This window comes from Dendrobates tinctorius, unplaced genomic scaffold, assembly GCF_039654945.1.
Source record: "Dendrobates tinctorius isolate UK_male_01 unplaced genomic scaffold, ASM3965494v1 ptg000070l, whole genome shotgun sequence".
NCBI classification, from domain to species: Eukaryota; Metazoa; Chordata; class Amphibia; order Anura; family Dendrobatidae; genus Dendrobates; species Dendrobates tinctorius.
In genome coordinates, this window is record NW_027361738.1 from 8,776,494 (window position 1) to 8,793,547 (window position 17,054).

The 17,054-nt window shown below is 43.6% G+C and overlaps 1 protein-coding gene across 4 annotated transcripts in view; it reads right to left on the reverse strand.

Moving 5' to 3' along the window:
- TAX1BP1 (Tax1 binding protein 1) overlaps positions 1–17,054 on the reverse strand; it is a 188,044-nt gene that overhangs the window by 141,373 nt on the left and 29,617 nt on the right. For all 4 annotated transcript variants that reach the window (XM_073581360.1, XM_073581358.1, XM_073581361.1 and 1 more), the window contains exon 3: positions 12,385–12,487. In XM_073581360.1, coding sequence (XP_073437461.1) covers positions 12,385–12,487 — 103 coding nt within the window. The remainder of the gene's footprint in view (positions 1–12,384; positions 12,488–17,054) is intronic.

A 17,054-nucleotide genomic window follows, 5' to 3' on the forward strand; every position in this document is an offset into this window, starting at 1 on the left:
GTACGATATACGATACAAGGCCGTAACCATGAGTTTTGTGTGAGAAAACTCTGGAGCTATGAGCGGCAAAAACACTTGAGTTTCACCGTTTGTGATGTCCTATTTAGCCAGGGCTAGTCCTGCAGGGCAACTGGTCCCCAGACTAGTCCTTACCTTGGATACTGCAATCTCCATCTTTTTCACGGTGCTCAGTCATGGTTTCAGTGCAGGACTTGGTGAAGCTAGGTATGAGCACAGTGAAGGAGTCAATCAGGACGCGTGGGATGATCATAGCACCCTGGATAGAGGCTAGTCTGGGGAAATAGATGCCTCTTGTCAAGGCTAATTAGCACATCATGAGCGACGAGGAAAAAAAAAAAAAAAGGGTTGTTGCTGCTCGAGAGTTTTCTCACATGAAACATGTGAATAAAACACAGGTATAGAGCTCTGTATGCTTTCGGTGGCATCTTTGAAGTCAGGTAACCGGACAGGTCCCATTAAAGCAGCAATCCCCATAAAGCCTATTGCGTAACTAAATTCTATCCAGAGCTGTCACGTAAGTAAGCCAAACCAATGACTTACCTTGTTTCACACTCCGACTGCTTCATAAATGCTCATGTATAATAATTCTTAACAAAAATTTGGTACATTATGTAGTAAATTAAGCCATGCACCTTCTCCACTAAACTACATTCTTTTCCAGTAAATCCATCTCCCCTCCTTTAGAGAAGATGCAGAAAGTGTCTAAAGCATAAAAATATGGTGCAAATCATGAAAAACACTTTTTGGCGCTATATGCATCATCATTTTTGCAAGTTAGTGTGATAAACCTGCCACTACATATATTTAATACATTACCTGTATTATAGTATGGTAATATTTATTTTTGCTGGCGTTGGTACGTTTCTGCTTTGCATACCAAGTGTAAAATAATACCAATTTGTTTTCTTTGACACTTAAAAGAACAGTTACACATAATTTAAAGGGGGTTGTCTCTTTTCAGAACATCCTGGTGCAGCTGGTTAGAAAAAAAAAAAAAAGAAAAAAAAAGTTTTACTATTTGCCGACATTTGTGACCGGCTGCTGCGCTGTCCATGTGATGTCAGTGCTGCAGCCAATCACTGACACCAGTGGTGGAGACTCAGTGGTGAACCCGAGGAGGATGAGTGATGTACGCCTCGTTTTTTCCTTTTATAACAAACTGCACCTGGGGAGCGGTATTTTCTGAAAGGGAACAATAAATAATTTAATAAACCTTTACGATGCGCCTTTCATCCGTCTCGCCCATATGAGACGAGTATAACAACTTTATTCTATGCATCAAGTTATGGGAAACTAGGAAGTCTGCAAACTGTTCGGCATCACAGGTCAGCTGCACTTTGTAGATCTACGGGCTGCTACCGTTTTAGTGCTCGATAGTAAAAGCATGCATTGAGAACTTGGCTCGCTCCAAGTCTCAAATGGACATTTTACAGAAAACTTCATAAAATCCAGCTTTTTATACAGGTGACAAAATGGAGTGTGCTGTGTATCCCTAGTTTATAGCCTCTCTGCTAGTTTATACAGGTGGAAGCACCCAGCTGCTATTGGAAAGCAACACAGGACGTTCTGAGCTGCTTAGCAAACAGGTGAATTACTGGAGGAGACCCCGGCACCCCCCCAGAGCCAAGAACCGGCACCCCGAGCCAAGAACGGACAGCAAAAGACAAAAGGCAGAAAACATCATGGGGAGGGGGAAAGGAAACATTTGTGCTGGCTGTACTGGGCTTCTACACACTAAACTACTGTTTGGAGGTAAAATAGTGAAATAAAACATGTCGGTTTTATAATAAAACTTAACATGGACCTGTCAGAGCTCCTGAGTGTTTGGTTTAGGAAATACCTGCGGTCCCCATTAAATTGTTTCGGAGTTAATTTATTTTGAATTTTGTTGTGCTGTTGCTGTGATTTTCCTCCTGGAAACACCTGCATAAATTGACAACTGGGTGTTCACATTCTCGTTGCCAATGAAGTCAGAGTTCCATTAGCGCAGGCAGCGTGACTATGTGGGGTCTCACCGGCATCCACATGGGCCGAGAAATGCTGGGAAATCAGGGCAGTAAGGGCTGTAAGTACCATCATGGCTTCCCCATGTAAGGAAATACTGCCCTGGGAAGCCATTGATGGCAACGAGGCACAAGTCAGCAGATACACAGCATTTTTACAGTTAAACCAAATAAATCTATGTGTATTGTTACAAAGTGAACTTAGCCATTGAACAAAGAACAAAAGTTGACACAATTGGAAAATAGCAACTCCAAATGCTAATAATTACAAAAAGGCGAAAAAACAGTTTTGGCTTAAAAAATGCTTATTTATTAATCACATAGTAAATTCATAAATTTTTTGCTATATGTTAACTTTTCTTTATGTCCGAATTAAATTAAAAATATAGTGTATTAAAGCTACTGTCGTCACTTTATCCTTACAGTATAGGTCCTACAGGCTTTAATTTCTTTCCAAACTATTGAGAATTTTTATTTCTTGTATTATTTAAATTTATTTTTTAACTGAATAATTATAAAATGTCTGTTTTGAGCTTACAAACTCCTGAGTGATTGTTTTTTTTATTAGATTTTAATCATGCCAGCCACAAAGAACTGATTGGTCTCCAAAAAGGAGAGCTACGGCTATTGTTTTGAGGAAGGAGGGACACAGTTTCAGGGAAATTGCTAGGAAGATGGGTGGTGGAGTCACTGCTTCTGGAGTGCAAAAGCTGTGTTCACGTTTTGCTGATAGTTGCAGCATCAAAACCAAGAGTTGAAGAGGAAGGAGAAAGGCAACGACTCCAAAAGCAGACAGCCTTGCAAAACAGAAGAGCATCAGCTAAGGAACTCAATCAGCTCTTGCACGATGGAGGAGCTTCGGTGTCGGATAAAACGGTATGTTGCCGATTATTTGATGCTGGTCTTAAAGCATGAACACCAAGGAAAAAGCCATTCCGAAATCTTAAAAACATAAGTGAGAGAAGTAAGAAAATCATAGCTGGACAACTGAAGATTGGAAGAAAGTAATATTGGAGCTATGAAACGAGAATATCAATTTTTGGTAGTGACGGAGTGCGTTATGTTCGGAGAAGGTCAAAGGAAGATTGTCTTCCAGAGTGTATGACAGTTATAGTGAAACATCCTGAGAGTGTTATGATATGGGTCTGTATTGTATGTCCTGGCATGGAATTGGGAAAATACAGGTCCTTGAGGGAACTGTAAATGCTTTGAAATATATTTATGATGTCCTTGAACCAAAGCTCATCCCGTCAATTTGTGACCTTGGCAAGGAACAGACCGAAATTATTTTTCAACAGGATGGAGCATCATGTCACATTGCAAGGCAATAACTAAAATGGTTTGAAAGTAGACAAGTTTCTGTGCTTTCCTGCAGGGCTGTGGAGTCGGAGTCGGAGTCAGAGTTAGTTTTGGTTGGAGTCGGAGTCGGTAGAAATGTACCAACTCCAGCTTTAAAAAAAATGTATTAATATTTCATAATTGAACTTTCATATGAATTTTATAAATGTTACTCAAATATATATGTTCTATCAAACTATGAACAACAGTGATAAGCAGTTCTGCTGGAGATAGAGACATTTCTTACTTCTTGTGTGTCACTGTTCTCCACTGCCCTTATCTAATCTTATACTTGGTTAACCTCATGCTGCCCCAACCCCCTTACTTACAATGTATGAAACTGAAAGTGAAAATGTGTTGCAAATTCTTAGTAGTAAAGCTCCTCCTCTAGACTAGATCATACTAGGTGTGCATCTTCCAAGCATCTCACAGCTGCCTGCTACTCAGAAGAGGAAGACTGTAAGAAGTATTATCCTTTCAACAAACTTTGCATCAGTTAACTGTGAGTACATGAGGAATAATAACAGTATTACTGACCACTATATCAGTTGTACAACCTGGCAATAATTTAGTACAATTGTTTTTAGGAAAAACAATTGTCATTTGGATTGTGAATGCAGAATTAAAAAACTGAGAATGTCAAAGAAGCATCACATTAAATCAGCTGTATTTGAACATTTCACCATCACTCAAGATAGAAAACATTATGTCTGTCAGTGTATGACAAATGATCCAGACGAAAACAAATGCTGTGAAGCCAAGATGAGTGCATATTCAGGCAAAGATAAAAATGCTCCTACCAGAGCTTCTAATCTAAAGAGACATTTACAGCGCTTTCATCCAGAAGTACTGAAAGCAGTGGATGAGAAAGACTGCATCCAAAACAATGAACCAGTGCCCAGCTCTTCCAGCCAAACAAAGGAGCAGAGAACTTTGCAGCCATCAGTTGCAAGATATTTTGTCAGTGACAAATTTACTGTGACAATGACAGTAGATACATTTAAAAAACAGATCATAGAGCTTGTTGTAAAGGATAGTGTGCCTATTTCATTATTTTCACGACCAGCTTTTATGTGTCTGAATGGGGAAATGGCCCGCAAGCTTGGCGTTTCTCTGGAGAGAGAGAGTATTAGAAAATTAGTAATCGAAGAAGCTTTTAAACAAAAGGAAGAACTTAAAAAAACTCTCAAGGGACGCTTTCTGTTTCTTAAAATGGATGCCTGCACACGTCACAGAGTGAACTATTTTGCCATCAATGTCCGATTTGTTTGTGACAAAAATGAAATAGTTACCAAGACATTGGCAGTAAAAGACACCAAAGCTCATCACACCAGTGAGTTTCTCCAGGTCTTGGTGGAAAAGGTTCTGCAAGACTATGAACTTAAAAAAGAGCAAGTTCTTTCTGTCGTAACTGACAATGCTTCAAATATGATAAGTACTATTAAGCTAATGAATGAGTGTAATGATGGTGACCAGCAGCTAGAAGAACATTCTTGGTCCACAGACACAGAAATGTTTGAAATAGAGGAACACAGTATTGTAACTGAGGAGCAAACTGAAGTTGCTTCAGATGAACAGCAACATGATAGTTTAGATGATCTTGTTGAAACTGTGTCAATATGTTCTTTCATTCATCACATGCGCTGTGTTGTGCATACGCTACAGCTGGCTATAAGAGACAGTCTGCAAGAAGGACATGCTGCTGCACTGATTGGCAAGGTGAGAAACACGGGTATTACATACCTGGTAATGTGTTTTTTCATGAGACATGACGGCACCACGAGAGAGGGGATCCGCCCTACGAGGACAGGAAACCTTCAAGATAAAAGGGGCGGCTCCTCTCTCCGCATCAGTTGTTTTACAGAGCACGAGACGAACTCCGCAGGTTAGTGCACACATAAATAATACCTATTTTACACTGCTAAATTTCCAACACCAAGGGAGTGTATAATACTAACAAAACACCCAACTAATGACGTGATCAAAAAAATAGGGCGGGAATATAAGGGTGCCGTCATGTCTCATGAAAAAACACATTACCAGGTATGTAATACCCGTGTTTTTCCATTGTACATGACGGCACCACGAGAGAGTTACAGAGATTTGTATTCTCTTTAGGGGGGGATCACTGCCTGTAACACTCTTCTCCCAAATGTGAGATCAGAGGCAGCAGATAGGTCTAATCTGTAATGTCTGAAAAAGGTAGATGGAGAGGACCAAGTGGCCGCCTTACAGATTTGGTCGATGGAGGCGTCCGCTCTCTCCGCCCAGGACGTTGCCATGGCCCTCGTGGAGTGGGCTTTTAGGCCCTCTGGAACAGCCCTGCCTGCACTACTATATGCTAGTATGATGGCCTCTCTCACCCATCTAGCTATAGTTTGCTTAGAGGCTTTAAGGCCTTTCCTTGCCCCCTGATATGAGACAAATAAGGCCCTCTGTTTCCTCCATGGTTTTGTCACCTCTAAATACTGTAGGATACATCTCCTAACGTCTAAGCAATGTAATCTCTCTTCCTTTTTGTTACCAGGGTTAGGACAAAAGGATGGCAAGATTATTTCCTGAGCTCTGTGGAATTTCGACACTACCTTAGGGAGGTATGCTGGATCTAATCTTAACACGACTCTATCGTCCATAACCTGAGTGTATGGTGGGTCTGCTGATAGTGCGTGTAAGTCCCCAACCCTACGTGCCGATGTGAGTGCCACTAACAAGGCTGTTTTTAAAGTTAACACTTTATCTGATGTTGCGTTTATTGGTTCAAATGGACTTTCCGTTAGGGATGATAGGACTAAATTTAGATCCCAGGGAGGAGGTTTAGGAGATGGGACAGAGTCAGCTCTACTACAGGCCCGGATAAATCTGGCGACCCATCTATCGCTTGCCAGGTCATAGTTGAATAATGCTGCCAGGGCTGAAACATGTACTTTCAGGGTGCTGACCGCTAAGCCCAAGTCTAAACCCCTTTGTAGAAACTCTAGCACTGCCCTCACAGGTACTTCCCCCTCCTGTATTGGGCCTGAGGTGGACAAAAATTTTCTCCATATTCTCCCGTATATTTTTGTAGTCACTGGCTTTCTGCTACTGATTAGGGTGGCAATCAACCTTGTTGAAAAACCTTTCTTCTCTAACAGTGACCTTTCAAATTCCAGGCTGTCAAATGCAGCCTGGAATTCGGAGGGTGATTGAAGGGACCCTGTGTTAGGAGGTCGTGGTCCTCTTGGAGCACCCATGGGTCTGTCACTGACATCACTCTTAGCCAATAGAACCACGGCCTTTTTGGCCAAAAGGGAGCTATCATAATTACTCTGGCTTGGTCCTCCCTGATCTTCTTCAGGACTAATGGAATGAGGCATATCGGAGGGAAGGCGTACAGGAGACCTGATGTCCATTTTATCCTGAAGGTGTCTACCGCCAGTGGCATGTCTGCTGGCCTTAGGGAGCAGAATTTTTGAACTTTTCTGTTGGTTTTTGAGGCGAAGAGATCTATTATGGGTTTTCCCCACCTCTGCACAATTTGTTGAAAAATGGACCCTTTTAGGCACCATTCGCCTTGCTTTAAGTGGTTCCTGCTCAGAAAGTCCGCCTTCAGGTTGTCCGCGCCTCGGATATGGAGGGCCGATAATGAGAGAAACTGATGTTCCGCCAGAGTCAGGATTCTTCTTGCTATTTCCATTAATGACCGAGAACGGGTGCCCCCCTGATGGTTCACGTATGCAACTGCTGTACGATTGTCCGACAGGACTTTCACATGATGTCCTCTCAGGTGTGTCAGTAATCCTTCCAGCGCTCTTTCGATGGCTAGTAGCTCCCACTCATTTGAGGATAGATCTTTTTCCTCCTGAGCCCAAGGATCTTGGAGCCATAGGGTGTCTAGATGGGCTCCCCAGCCCCAGGGACTGGCATCTGTCGTGACTACTCTGGAGGCTGCATATGTCCAGGGTACTCCCCTCGGAGAGGACTCTATCTGTAACCACCATTTTAGTGACTGGAGTACAGGATCCGGGATGGTGAGCTTCTGTTGTAACTGCCCCTGAAGCGTCAGATCGCTTTGTAACACACACCACTGAAGTTCCCTTGTGTGAAATTGAGCCCATTTTACCGCTGGTATGCAGGAGGTTAGGGACCCCAACACTGACATGGCTTTCCTCAGAGTCATTGTTGGCTTTCCTAATGTTGTTCTGATTAGATTTTTGATTTTCTCTTCTTTCTCCTCTGGGAGGCGACATTCCTGTATTACCGAGTCTATTGTTAGACCCAAAAAATTCTGGACCATTGTTGGCTCCAACCTGGATTTTTTGAAGTTCAGTTGCCAACCCAGAGTCTGAAGAGTCTCTATCACTATCTTGACTCGTTCCTGACAGTGGGAGAAATCTTTTCCCACTATCAAGAAGTCGTCCAGATATGGTATTACTAGAGCATCTTTTTCTCTGAGATGTGCCGTGACCTCCGCAATTAATTTCTTGAAGACCCGGGGGGCTGTTGCTACCCCAAAGGGCAGAGCCTTGTACTGAAAGTGATGCCACTGAGATTTTATCTGGACTGCCACCCTGAGATATTTGCGGTCTTGCTGCCGGATCGGGACATGATAGTAAGCATCCTTGAGATCCAGGACCGACATGTAACACCGAGGGAAGAGGAGTTTCACTGTAGATCTTATCGTCTCCATCTTGAATGATGGGACTACTAGATACTTGTTGAGGCCTTTCAGATTTATAATCGTCCTCCAGGAATCGTCTGGTTTCTTTATCAGAAATAGGGGGGAGTAAAAGCCTTCCTTCTTTTCTTTTTCTGGAACTTCTTCCAGTACGAGTTTTTGTACAAGCGATAATACCTCCTTTTCCAAACTCTTTTGTCTGTCTTGAGATGATTGTACCGGAGTTTGAATGAATTTTTGTGGTGGCCAGTGGTGGAATTTTAACTCCAGACCTGACCCTACTATCTGTCGGATCCAGGTGCTGGATGAGATCCTTTCCCAGGCTGGGAGGAAGTGAGAGAGCCTTCCCCCCACCTGAGAAGGACCGTCACTGGGCGGGTTTTTTGGCTTCTCTTGGGGGCTTACTGAAATAGAAGCCTCTCCCTCCTCTGTATCGTCTGTCAGAATTGTTTCTGTCACGATCTTTAAATTGTTGCCTTCTGAATTTTCGGCCCCTCTGAAAGGAGCGCCGAAAGGCTTGAAATGGTTGTTTCGGAAAATTCTTTTTTGTATCACTCGCTTTTTCCAACACTTCATCCAATGCCGGACCGAATAAGAAATTTCCTTCACATGGTAGAGAGCAAAGTTTCATTTTTGCCTGAGTGTCCCCCGGCCAGCATTTGAGCCATACCGCACGCCGTCCTACATTGGTTAAGGCTGCTGACTTTGATGCTAGCCTGGCCGAATCTGCTGACGCCTCTGCGAGAAAGTCTGCCGCCGCTCTAATAGCCGGCAATGATTCCAGAATCGTCTCTCTGGGAACTCCTTGTTCTAATTGATCCTCCAAGTTGTCTGTCCATATCTTTAGGGACCTAGCCACACAAGTGGCTGCGATGGCGGGTCTTAGTGCCCCAGCCGAGGTTTCCCAGGCTGCCTTAAGGCAATTGTCCGCCTTCCGGTCCTGCGGTTCTTTTAGAAACCCCAGGTCCTCAAAGGGTAGGGAAGATTTTCTGGCGACCTTTGATATCGCTACATCAATTTTGGGGGCCCTATCCCAGGATGAGGATGCCTCTTCCTCAAAGGGTTATCTCCTCTTCAGGGAATTCGTTATCTGGGACTTCCTTTCTGGTTTTTCCCATTCGCGTTTTATGAGTGCTTTCAGTTGCTCATTAACAGGGAAGGTCTTACGTTTTTTCTTTTGCAGTCCACTGAACATGAGATCTTGGGCTGTCTTTTTTGTCCGCTCTTCTACTAGCCCCATGGTAGATCTAACTGCTTTAATGAATTCATCCGTAGTTTCTACTGGGAACGTATCTTCCCCGTCCGAGCTACTTCCTGAATACTGCGACTTATTTGAGTCGTCCTCTGACCCTGTAGAGTCTTGTTGAGAGACCCCTGAGGGGCTTGATCTCCTAGTTTTCCTCTCTGTATCTACAGATTGTAATGCTCTTACTGACTTGGAAACTTCTGTCTGAATTATGGACCTCAGACTATCCGAAAATGAGGGTGTCTCCTCCGCTATGGTCTTGTTAATGCACTCCTGGCATAACTTTTTGTTCCAGGCTGCTTCTACGGGACTTTTACATAAAGCACATTCTTTATTTTTAGACTTTCCTCTACATTTCTTAGGGACCTCCTATACTCCACCCCGCCAATGTATGTAAGAGGAGGAGGAGAGGGAAGAGAGGAGAAAAGAGAAAAGAGAACAGACATTAGATTACTGGACTTTCTCGAAGTTCACTCAACACTCGGACGCTTCACAGAACGGGTACCGGATCTGGAGGTTGACTGGTCCTTTCACTGTCTCCCAACGAGACTATGGACCCCTCTTTCCTGCGGTGACGATCCGCCCGTGCGCTGCCCGAGTGGCTCACACTACTGCTGCGTGTCTTTGCTTTCTCCTCTGAACACGACCGCCTCTCCTTTGCTTCTTGGCGCGGTTGCACATGCTCTGGCGAAGGGCTCTCCATTATGCTGCTTATGGCTGCAAGCAGTCACCTCCAACTCAAAATTGGTGCTGGAAAAAATTGGCTACTGTTGCCAGAACCCCTAAAGTTGACTCAATTTTGAAGAGACGTGCTGGAAAAGGGGCAATTATTGATCAAGCCACACGATGGGGCAGTACTTACTTAATGATTCAGCCCTTGGTTGAACTGAAAACCTTTCTTGTAGACATGGCTAACCCTCAACTGACGCTAAATGAAAGTCAGTGGAATCAGGTGACTGAGCTGGAAAAATTGCTAGAGCACCCATTTACAGTGACTAAAAAATTACAAGCAGAGGACTTAACTCCAGGTATTTTCTTAAAGGAGTGGAAGAACCTGATGTTTCGCCTGTCCCAAAGAGGAGGGTTAATTGCAAGTGGCATTGCTACATCAATGAAACGGAGAAAGGAGCTACTATTACAAAATAACATTCTTTTGGCAGCTGTTTATGTAGACCCAATGCATCAGATTCTTCTAGATGATCAACAGCTAAGTAAAGGAAAAGAAGCTCTGTTTGAAATAGCAGTAAGGATGAAAGGGTTGCAGAACAGTCAGGAGGAACAAGAAGAATTTGGTCGTCCTGCCACATCTTCACCCTCATCATCAACTGATGAAGTTTAATTTCGAAAAATATTTGGATCACAAGGACCGTGCAAAGCGTTCCCGCATAGAAGAGTCATCCCCATCAAGGAACACAGCCAGTACATTTCAGCAGAATTTTTCATGTGCACTAAAAGAAATTGAGAAATTTGACCGTTCATCAAAAATAACAGTGCAACAAGCGATTCCTCTGTATCCTGACATTGTCAGAGATGTTGCCCGAGTGGTTACTGCTTTGCCACCAACACAAGTTAGTGTAGAGAGGTTGTTCTCTGCTCTCAAAATAATTAGATCAGATATGAGGGCATCCATGAAGGAGGATCTGACAGAGGCAATACTTTTTCTGTGGACAAATTTATAGATTTCTTCTTATTAACTGCATAAAAGTGTTTATTGCATATTTACTTACAGTTTAGAAAAGTTTATAAAAGTTATTTGCTATATTCTAATTGTATTCTAATAAATGTAGTTTTTGCTCTAAGTGGTCTGATTACTTATATGATGGTGAGAAACTGAATAAGCACGATGTTTAATATTTTACAACAGTAAATTTGTTGTTAACAATTGGCCATTTATGAAGGAGTCCGGAGCCGGAGCCGGTGTCGGAGCCTGATAAAATCCAGGAGTCGGAGTCGCAACTGTGGCTTACCGACTCCACAGCCCTGCTTTCCTGGCAAGGAAACAGTCTGGATCTGAACATTATTGAAAATCTGTCTCAAGCTTGAGAAAGACTCCGTGCGAGCCGAAACATCGCCCAGACATGTGGGTCTGAATAACCCTCATCATGTTTTCAATTTGAAGATTATGGAGTGCTGCCTTCATTTTTGCTTTTTTATCTAATTTTGGGCAAGTATTGGAGCCGGCCGCAGGAAGGATGATTAACAGGTGCCAGCAGAGGGGGTGGAGCGAGAGGAGCGGACGCGCCGGAGAGGCCCAGACGGCGTGGAGGCACGGGAGGCGGCGGGGACCGAAGGCGTCGCAAGCGGTGGAGCCGCGGCATCGGCAGATGGAGAAACCCGGGCAGAGGTAGCAGAGACAGCGGCGGTCGGGACAGCGGCAGCAGAGCGGACCAGAGCCGGGGAGGTGAGCGTGCCAGGCGCCGGGGAGGAGGTGAGTGACAGGCTTACAGCCACATGGAAAACCTGGGTCTGGAATGGAACAGACTGCACAAACTACTATCCTGCAGTCTGTTTCAAACACAACATTCGGAGCAGGTTTTCCGTACCTCTGCCTTGGACATTAACATGTCCAAGACTAACACTTTTATTATCACTTTGCATTGCAGTCACAAATGCGCCCGTGCAGTCCAACGTTTTGCACGCACCCATAGACTTGTGTGGGTGCGTGCAGACCAATATACAGTGCCAGTTGCAGTATGCAGCGATTTTTTTTTTCTTATGCCGACTCGGCATGAAAAAAATATACGGTAGTCGGCCCTGCTCTCTCGTGTAACATTGGAGCGTGTGCTATCAGACAAAACATTTCAGATAGCACTAGTCCGGGTCATACATTGACTATACTTCAGTCTGAGCGAGCCCTAACTGCTGTGCCTACGAAGTCAGATTTTACATACAGTGATTTGCAGATTGTGTATTTATCCCATTATTTATCAAATGAGATCAAGCCTGAAAGGGCAGTGACCATTTAGGGCTTCATTACAGAACAGCTCGAAGTTAAACCATAGAAGTCACACCCACCAAAAAGTGCTAGGAAGCAATTAATAGGCAGACAGTGCCCTCAAGAATAGGCATTAACCTTGTGCCATTAAAGACGTAAGCAGTCAAGTCGTTTGTTGCAGACTTACCTTGAAAAGTCAGCACACAGTTACGAGTTGAATCCGGAACATAATTTTCAGGCAATGGTGACCACAAGAAAGTATAATAGTCTCGTGCAGTGCTCCAGCCAACCTAAAAATAAAAAAACAACAAAAAAGGAAATTACATACACAGATATATGCACAATCCAATAAAATGCAATTATAGCTAAGCTATAACTCTTTAGTAGTCTAAAACCTATCAAGTCCCAGCTGAAATAGCACTGGTAGTAAAAGACAAGTGTCCTACCAGAGCTGCAATTGTCATGTGGATCAGTAAGCCTCTGTTCATATGTCCAGTTGTTATCGGTTTGTCAGAAATCCATTTAAACAAAAAAACAAAAAAAAGTAAAAACAATTCCATCCTTTAGTTTCCGTTTTGCATTCCCTTTTGTTCAGTTTATAATGAATCTGTTTTTACTAGATGTGTCTCCAGTGCTCTGGGCATGTGCACTGCTTAAAAATGGACCCGTTAACGGATGTCCATCCAAACTGATCTGTTTCTCAGACTATATATATATATACATACATATATACACACACACACATATATACACACACACACACACACATACATACACATATATATATATATATATAAAAATAAAAAACTGAATGTGTGTGTGTGTGTGTGTGTGTGTATCACCAACCAATCACGAAGCATCTTTCATTTCACCAGAGCTGTTTAAAAGAAGCTGAGCTGTGATTGGTTGCTATGAGCAACAGTTTTCCACACTCGAAAACACCTCAGGAGACGCTGACATGGTGGGAGAAATCTAGCATCCCCGGAAAGATAAGCTCCCAGCCATTGTCTGCCCCGAGAAAGGAGCAGAGAGCACATGACAGAAATAAATCACCCCCTTCCTGCCCATATACCCATCACACATCCTCCATCCCATAGGCACATCTTCCCTCTTAAAGGGATCTCCGTTATTGAAGTTAGGGCAAATCCCTCAGCGCTCTGATTCTGACCTCAGGCTTCTATTAAAGGGATCACTGGCATGGAAGTTAGGGCAAATCCATCCAGCGCTTTGGTTTTGACCCAGGCCTGGTATGGAATTAGGACCGTTCCACTCAGCGCTGTGGTTCTGACCCCAGGCCCCTCTTAAAGGGATCTCCGGTATGGAAGTTAGGGTAAATCCCTCAGCGCTCTGATTCTCACCTCAGGCTTCTATTAAAGGGATCATTGGTATGGAAGTCAGGGAAAATCCACTCAGCACTCTGGTTCTGACAAATGGCCTCTCTTAAAGGGACTCCCGGTATGGAAGTTAGGACCGTTCCATTCAGTGCTCTGGTTCTGACCCCAGGCTGATGGGATGATGTGGGATATTAGGGGTAGTAGTCCGGTGGCTGATGGGATGTTGTGGGATATTAGTGGTAGTAGTCTGGTGGCTCTGGCTGACGGGACGATGTGGGATATTATAGTGAATATATATATTTCATTTTAATTTGTTATAACTAACCGTAGTTAGTTACTATGCCCGGGCAGCTTCGGGCTCTTCAGCTAGTGTAAAGTTAAAAAATTAACAGACTGCAGAGCTGATGATAACATGAGGAGGTAGCTCAGTAGCGGAGGTCCCTCCACATGTGCTAGATGCCATATGTACCCCAAATTAACATTGATAAGATGGACATTATAGTGTCATCAATACTTCCAGCAAAAGTTTCTCTCTGTGAACATTTCTGAGGATCAGCCCACAGAGAATGCAGAGTTAAACTGCAGATATTTCAGGAATTTTACAATGATTTTGCACAAAACCAAATCTTTTAATTACATACTAAGCAGCTTTCAATAGTCTGACCCTCAACACTTGGAAGTAGAGTGCAAATTATCCAGAGTCAGAAATGTCGGATAAAAGTTTTACTCAATGATAGCCACAGGTTCTGCTACTTTTATTTGGATTAGCTGTATGATAAATAACAAATGAAGCCAAATATTTAACAGTTCTGCTTACAATGGCCAGAAAAGGCTGCATTTATGGCATACTATTCAGGTATGTATCTCAATATACTGATGAAGATATATTGTATACGTCCACATATGTGCATACACGGCAGAGGTGCGCGTGTCCCCATGTGCATACGCGGCAGAGGTGCGCGTGTCCCCATGAGCATACGCGGCAGAGGTGCGCGTGTCCCCATGAGCATACGCGGCAGAGCTGCGCGTGTCCCCATGTGCATACGCGGCAGAGCTGCGCGTGTCCCCATGTGCATACGCGGCAGAGCTGCGCGTGTCCCCATGTGCATACGCGGCAGAGCTGCGCGTGTCCCCATGTGCATACGCGGCAGAGCTGCGCGTGTCCCCATGTGCATACGCGGCAGAGCTGCGCGTGTCCCCATGTGCATACGCGGCAGAGCTGCGCGTGTGTATAAAACACATTGCAGAGAAACACTAACAATAGATCTATTACACTACTATGCTACCCTAGTGCATTAAAATTAGTGATAACGACCCCTCCACTTCACACTGCAAGATAAGTATTACCATAAATGTTTTCCTATTTTCTGCTGCTTAAACTTGGGGTGCGTCAGTCGGAGAAAGGTAGGTCACTTGGCCTATGGGCAACTGAGTTCCTTCTATGCTTTCAAGCTTTCTTTAGCACCTTCCAATAGCTACAACGTTTACACTTTTTGGTCAAGTATTGTATAAGCAAAGTACTGGTGATTGCTGTTCATGCAATTGAAGTTATTGCATAATATACATTTATAAATTGTATGCAGTTACCTTTCTTGCCATATTACTTAATATTCTTTTACAAAGATACATTTCTTACATTGGTCATTAGTATTTACAATAATAATTAATTATTAGTATTAATTATTAATTACAGCATGATGAACTTTATATTACGAATTAATGTATCTTTAATATTAATGTTGCACAGCAGCCCCCATGACTGATTGTTACTATTGTTTTATTTCTTGCAAATCCGGGGGCCATATCCTGCCCTCTCACATACTGTTTTATATTTCATTTTTTAACATCTTCATTTCTTGTATAATTATGTCTTGTGTGATTATTTTTATTTTCTTTATTGTTGTGTAATCATGTTTTAATATTTAGCAATGAAAGTTTCCTCTATTTAATTTTCAGTGAATACTTCTTTTTGGTTTAAGTATTGTATGAAGACTTGTTGCTTTTTTTTTTCTGGTACAAGTTACAGATATATTTTTTTTAAGCACATTGGGGGGGGGGGGGTCCATATTTTTTCATGTCTTTTTGTTCCATTTTTTGGTAGACAAAGTGACCAAAAACACTGATTCTGACTTTTTCTTTCACTTCGGCATATACCATAATGGGACAAATATTGTGATATTTTATTAGTATGGTTTGTGATAAAACACTCCGGGATCGCCTTTGCTGGGGTCAAAGGTCACGTGCGGTCAGCATGAAACTCAGGCGCAGAGCTGGGATTCGGGTGTAACTGACCCTGGGTCAGGTTTATTAATGGTGAAAGCAATGCAAAAGGAAATAAAACATAAAACAAATCCTTGCCTGTCCAGCACTAACTAAACAATGGACAACCTAACTACCAACTGGCGGGCTTCTCCCGTCCAGCCAAACCACAGTTGCAGTGGGCACTGCTTTCACTCACGTGTGTCTCTCACACAGACAGGCTCTCTGTGTTCCCAGGATGAGACACTCACACAACCACCTGGCATCCTTTTATATCCACCTCCCATTATTCATTAGCAAGCAGGTGCGATACTGACCAGACTAGGCCACATAGGAAAGGAATCTGGGCGAGATATACCTGCCCTCATCCACTATTCCCACATGATTCTCACAGGTTGCTTATGCATGTGGAATACCAAATAACTTTTTTCATTTTAGATATTATTTAGGTTCTGGGAAAAGGGGAGAGCGGGGATTAAACTTAAATAATTCATGTTTTGAACCAGTGATTTCTTGTACCAATATTGCAGTGGTGGGGTGGGGAATGCTGAAAAGGCAGCATCTACCCTAAAAGCAGTCACCTAAGCTAGCCCCATTGCTGTAGTTTAACCATTTAGACCAGGCCTGGGCAAACTGCGGCCCGCGGGCAACATCCGGCCCCCTGACAGTTTCTGTGCGACCCGCTGACACTCACAGCCAGAGGGCCGGAGAGGGACTGGTTTATGAGTCTGATCTTTCCCAGAAGTAATTGTAGCCCCGCCCCCGTCTTCTCATTGGTGGATGCCGGGCTGCTCAGTTCCTGGCTTGCAGAGCTGGTGAAACCTGTGCAGGAGGCAGAGCGGTCAGGACAGGAGGAGGGAAGCAGGGATTACAACATCCATCTGCTGCAGATAATGGGCAAGTAGCTTCTAAGAGGAGTCCAGATACCATCCAGTGTCTTCTGTGCTGAGTAGGTCAGAGCACCTGCATTGCTTTTCACACTGTGGAACGAAAGTTGAGGGGCTGCAGCTTATCAGTAGCCACTAAATCTCCCTTGATCTTCCTAGCAGCTGATAGGAGATAAAAACTGGGGCTGAATATTCCTACTGAATGTGGGGTCCAGCAGTGAAGTGCCCCCTCACCTCCACTACATGCAGCCTGCAGCTGGGATATTCTGTGTGCTCCCCAAACTGCTCTGCTGCCCCCACCATAAACTCTGCTTCCTCCTCACCTCTGTATGTGAGGGTTAACCCTTACCTCCCAGCTTGTATGTCCTGTGCAGGAG